Here is a 5,498-nt window from a genome sequence, read left to right as displayed (position 1 = left end):
TAAATCACACATTTGTCAACATGCATTTGATAATTGCCATAAAATTCAGTGGAATAATTCCACAATTTTAACAAAAGAACAATCCACAAAAAAACGTATAATTAAAGAAAGCGCACTAACTTTACTAAATCAAAACAATTGGGTTGCTTCATGTTCATTTAATTTAAGTCATACATGGTTACCTATGCTAAAATCTGAAGTAAACCAGAGAAACATACACCCAAATTGAATTTACACCAAAATTATTAATTAACATTATTTTATTAATTTAAACAATGAGATTGAGTCAAAGTCACATAGCTGACAATTTGCACAGACGAATTATCAGAGCGAATTTTCATATACTGTATTATCCTACTATTGTTACACAATTTATTAACATACTCTTTTTTAGGTTCATTTAGGTTCTTTTGATAACGATAGCAGAAAATAGCTATCGAAACATCAAGGTAATTTTTCAAATTAATTTCTTTTCTAATTGGAATTTTCTCTTACGAGCCTAAGTGTGTCGCAGGATACTCTCTAGGTGATAGTTCTTGATTACTTTTTGATAAATAATTCGTTCTTATTGCGAAATAGGAGCACTATTTAACAATCTGTAATAAAAGACATGAGGAAATTCTGTCTTTTTTAATTACAAACATTTTTGAGGCAAAATACCCAACAAGAAGTTTGTAAAAAAATGAATCCGCCTCAACAATATAGAACTTATCTGTTATGTGTGGTAGTGGGGCGCAAGGCATTATCCAGAATCTGGTTGATGGCTTCCACAATCTCCTCCACAGGGTCCATGGCCACTTTCTTCACCATATCCAGAATCAGGTTGTGGAAAATCCCGGTGAAACTGTTGCTCATGGCGTCGATGATGTAGTCCAGCACCCCCACTCCAGTGAACGTCAGGGCAATGTCCCTGGAAAATCTGGATGAGCCATTTTAGGGGCGGAGTTAAACACGTTTACCCAGTGTGCTTGAAGTCCAGGCTCTGCACCTCAACTTGCGCCAGGTTCAGGTCGAAGGCCAGCTTCAGATGGATTTTCAAGTGCTCCACATTGGCCACAACATGCCCGGTTGAGCTGATCAGAACTACTTTGCTCTTGAACTTGTAGATCAGCTGCAAACCACGCTGAGTCAACTAAACCAAGCTCAAAATATCAGAACGTTTCGCCACCTCCAAGTCCTGCCATCTCAATATAAACTCCAGCGCCACTTTCTTCGAATCGCTGTCATAAGAAACAGTCACATTGTGATATCTTTCGATGGTGGCCAGCTTGGTCAAGTTGCCTTGCGACAGGTTCACATGCCCAATACCAATCTGCAAGTTCAAATACTGGACAAACCTCTGGACGCTTCACTCCGATACGTACATTGATTTTTTCGTCTGGCAGCGACGTGGGATCAAAGCCTGCCGATGAAATTGCGGAATTGATGTCTGGAAGAACCAGATCCAGATAGTCGTTCAACAGAGCTTCGGAGCTTCCCAGGCTGCAGCATCAGACAAACTTATAGTTTTGGGCGCAGTCGAGTGGCTCTTATCAAGCTTAAGACATTAATATTAATGAAGCTCACCTATTGTGACTCGCCAAAGTAGGAAGTCCCTGGGCAACTGCGCTGAACTGCTCAATAAGCTCTTGCTTCAACTTCGCAACTCCCTCGGGCTCAAATCCGGCTAATCCGGCGGCCAGAGCCGTCGCGAGCAGCAGCGGAGCAACAAGCAAGCACTTCATTGCAGATTTATCTGAAGAAGTTCCAGGCAGGTTTGATGTTTGAGCGGAATTTGCGCAGTTTATCTACGAGCTGTTGAAGTGCTTTGTCAAGGTCTGGGCCGATTAGATGCTGTTTGAGTACCAGGCGAGTGGAATTGTTCAAAACCAGTATGGATGGTCTATCGATTGCATTCCATCTAAATCTTTGAGCCGATTTATCCAGAGCCTAGAGTTTCTGGCCAACGAATTTTCTATCCTCTAAGCAGTGGAAGGTAAAGATGAGCAATTGTGACTTAAAGCTTGCTAATGTTTAACGATTTCTGAGCTTTTCGCATAAAGTGAATTGCGTCGAGTCGATTTATTTGCTGAAATGCACAGTTTTCGGCTAAAGAACGTGTGCGCGAAAATTAACGCTATTTTTAACGTTTGATATTGTCCAGACCGAAAAACGGTGCACGCCAATAGTTTTTCGGCCAAGAAAAATTAGTTTCTAATTCTGCATGCCGTTGGGAACAAAAAGTTTTTTTAGAAAAAAATATTTTTTCTGGTTGGTAACAATTTGGTTGGTAACAAAAAGGCTCTATCGTTGTGCGCTAAAATTAACGCTATATTTAACGTTTGATACTTTCCAGTAGGAAAAATAGTGCACTTGAATGGATATTCAGCAAACAAAATTTTTTTTCTCATTGTAGATTCAGTTGGGAATAAAAAAGCTCTTTTGACTGTTTTCCCAAAACGCACAGTTTTTGATCAAAAAAAAAAAATAAAACTATTGAATTGTGCGAAAAAATCAGCGCAATATTTAACGTTTTTTACTTTCTTGCAGAAAAACGGTGCACGCCAATGGTTTTGCTGCCAAGAAAAATTAGTTTTTAATTCTGCATGCCGTTGGTAACAAAAAGTTATTTTAGGATTTTTTGCTAGCATCGACAGTTTATGGTAAATAAAATTAAAATTCTTGAATTGTCCGAGGTGGTGAACGCCAATGGTTTTTTTACAAAAATATATTTGCTAATTCCGAATTTTGTTGGTAACAGAAAAGATCTATCGGATTTTTTTGCTTAAATGCACAGTTTTTGATTTCAAAAAGTTTCCAACGTTTTACGCTAAAATTAACGCAATATTTAACGTTTGATACTTTCCAGTAAGCAAAATAGTGCACTTGAATGTATATTCTGCAAACAAAAATTATTTTCTCATTGTAGATTTAGTTGGGAATAAAAAAGCTCTTTTGAATGTGTCCCTAAAAGCACAGTTTTTGATAAAAAAAAGCTATTTAATTGTGCGAAAAATTCAACGCAATATTTAACGTTTGATACAGTCCAGACTGAAAGACGGTGCACGCCAATAGTTTTTCGGCCAAGAAAAATTAGTTTCTAATTCTGCATGCCGTTGGGAACAAAAAGTTTTTTAGAAAAAAATATTTGCTTATTCAAAATTTTGTTGGTAACAAAAAGGCTCTATCGTTGGGCGCTAAAATTAAAGCTATATTTAACGTGTGGTTCTTTCCAGTAAGAAAAATAATGCGCTCGAATGGATATTCTGCAAACAAAAATTATTTTATTATTCTAGATTCAGTTGAAAATTAAAAAGCTTTTTTCTAAAACGCAGTTTTTGATTTAAAAAAAATAAAACTATTGAATTGTGCCAAAAAATCAGCGTAATATTTAATCGTTTGGTACTTTTCAGACCGAAAAACGGTGCATGCCAATGGTTTTTCGGCCAAGAAAAATTAGTTTCTAATTCTGCATGCCGTTAACATCGACAGTTTATGGTAAATAAAATTAAAATCCTTGAATTGTCTGACGAGGTGAACGCCAATAGTTTTTTTTGAAAATAAATATTTGGTAATTTCGAATTTTGTTGGTAACAAACAAGCTCTATTGGATTTTTTTGCTTAAATTCACAGTTTTTTATTTCAAAAATTTTAAAACGTGCGCTAAAATTAACGCTATATTTAATGTTCGATTCTTTCTAATAAGCAAAATAGTGCACTCGAATGGATATTCTGCAAATAAAAATTATTTTATCATTCTGGATTCAGTTGGGAATAAAAAGCTCTTTTGGATTTTTTTGCTAAAAGCTCAGTTTTTTTTGTAAAAATTGAATTGTGCGAAAAAATTAACGCTATATTTAACGTTTGATACTTTCCAGAGAGGAAAAGAGTGCACGCCAATGGTTTTCCTGCAAAAAAAAGTATTATCGAATTCGATATGCAGCTGAGAGAAAAATAGTCCTTTTGCGTTTTCTTGCTAAAATCACARTTTTTGATGGAAAAAATAAAAACCGTTAATTGTCAAAGAAAAAACTTGTTTGTGGAAAAAWATTGAACATTTCCACTCATAACTCGSYAACTATTGAACATTTGCAACTAGTCGTAACTASCTTTTCTATAGGGTGTYTTACAGTTTTWGAATTCAAAAAGTTTCMRACGTTTTACGCTRAAATTRACGCAATATTTAACGTTTGATACTTTCCAGTACGTAAAATAGTSCACTTGAATGTATAAYCTKCAAACAAAAATTATTTTCTCATTGTAGATTTAGTYGGAAATAAAAAAGCTCTTTTGAATGTGTCCCTAAAAGCACAGTTTTTGATTTAAAAAATTGAAACWATYGATATTAATTCAAAATCTTGTCGGTAACAAAAAAGCTCTATCGTTGKGCGCTAAAATGAACGCTATATTTAACGTAGACCCGACTGCTGTTRAAMATTTATCCRMAATTCMTAACCTTAAAAAAATAGAAGTCAAAATGTCAATTGTAAASAATCTCRAAATGGTAAGGGCGCATCCTTAAASATTTCCGCTCATAACTCGCTARCGATTGAAGATACGTCACTAGTCGTAAGGAGCTTTTCGATRGAGTGYCTTGCGCAGAGCCRACTGCTTYGAAAGATTTTCAAATATTCCTAACCTGAAAAAAGTTTGRAGCCAAAATGCCAAATGCAAACGATCTCGTTGTGATTGGACTGAAAACGAACTMTCCAGCGATTGAAAATTCGGGTCGATTGCTGTTGATCTATTAATGGATCAGTGCGTRTTTACTTGGCAAATTTCCTTAATTGGAAATGTTGTATTATCGACAAACTACGCGGTTTATTTGGTTCAAGTCCTCTCCAAGATTAGATGAAATCTGGCTCTTTCGCTCGAGAGCGCCTGGGGAATATATGAAAACACTTTCAATGGATGCACGTGCAGGTTTTATTGGCTGATCATCCTGTGGTAGTGGGACGTAAAATGTCGTCCAGAAAGTCGTTAACTGCGTCAATAACATCGTCCACTGGATCCATCACAATCTCTCTAACCTTTTCCAGGACGTAGTTGTGAAGAACCGCCGTCAACGTGTCGCTCATGGCATCCAGGATGTAATCCAGAAGACCGACGCCTGTGTAGGTCAAAGTGATGGCTCTGGAAAATTCCCCATTAGTTCTGGAATTCTAGAGCTCTGGGATGGAAGACAAAATTACCCGGTCTGGTTGAAGTCCATGCTGTCTTCTTCAAGATGGACCAACTCCAGATCCGCTACCAGTTTCAGATGGATCTTCAAATGCTCGACTTTAGCGACTACATGCCCGGTTGAGCTGATCAGCTCCACTTGGCTGTGGAACTTGTAGCTCAGCTGCAAATCGTCTACGTTAATCTACAGCATAGAACAGAAGCCACAGCCACTCTACCTCGATATCCTCCCATCGCAGGATGAATTCCAGCGCCAGAGTGTCGTTGTCGCTATCATAAGAAAGAGTGGCGTTGTGGTACCTCTCGATGGTGGCCAGATTCGTCAAGTTTCCTTCGGT

At 37.2% G+C, this 5,498-nt stretch overlaps 2 protein-coding genes and 1 long non-coding RNA gene across 3 annotated transcripts; 1 reads left to right on the top strand and 2 right to left on the bottom strand.

The window, feature by feature from the left end:
* Positions 1–615: 615 nt before the first annotated feature.
* Positions 616–1,858, bottom strand: LOC109534779. The gene is made up of 5 exons (XM_019900569.2): positions 1,567–1,858; positions 1,365–1,482; positions 1,169–1,312; positions 960–1,111; positions 616–910 (listed from the first exon to the last, which is right to left on the bottom strand). The coding sequence occupies exons 1-5, from the start codon at positions 1,722–1,724 to the stop codon at positions 709–711; spliced, it is 774 nt and encodes a 257-aa protein (XP_019756128.2). The 5' UTR covers positions 1,725–1,858; the 3' UTR covers positions 616–708.
* On the top strand, positions 1,672–2,671 carry LOC125502958. Its single transcript, XR_007280630.1, has 2 exons — positions 1,672–1,975; positions 2,530–2,671. It is a non-coding gene; the product is annotated as an uncharacterized LOC125502958 (long non-coding RNA).
* Positions 2,672–4,886: 2,215 nt separating this feature from the next.
* LOC109534778 lies at positions 4,887–5,498 on the bottom strand (the record flags this gene model as incomplete). Its single annotated transcript, XM_048662539.1, is given in 3 exon segments — positions 4,887–5,112; positions 5,172–5,323; positions 5,379–5,498. Coding segments are annotated over 3 exon segments (468 nt in total), but the record flags the coding sequence as incomplete, so codon positions are not given.

This window comes from Dendroctonus ponderosae, unplaced genomic scaffold (assembly GCF_020466585.1).
Source record: "Dendroctonus ponderosae isolate FM_Combo_2020 unplaced genomic scaffold, Dpon_F_20191213v2 Dpon_F_20191213_11, whole genome shotgun sequence".
In the NCBI taxonomy this organism is placed as follows: Eukaryota; Metazoa; Arthropoda; class Insecta; order Coleoptera; family Curculionidae; genus Dendroctonus; species Dendroctonus ponderosae.
Note: the sequence above shows the minus strand (reverse complement) of the source record. Positions and strands in the feature narration are given on the sequence as shown.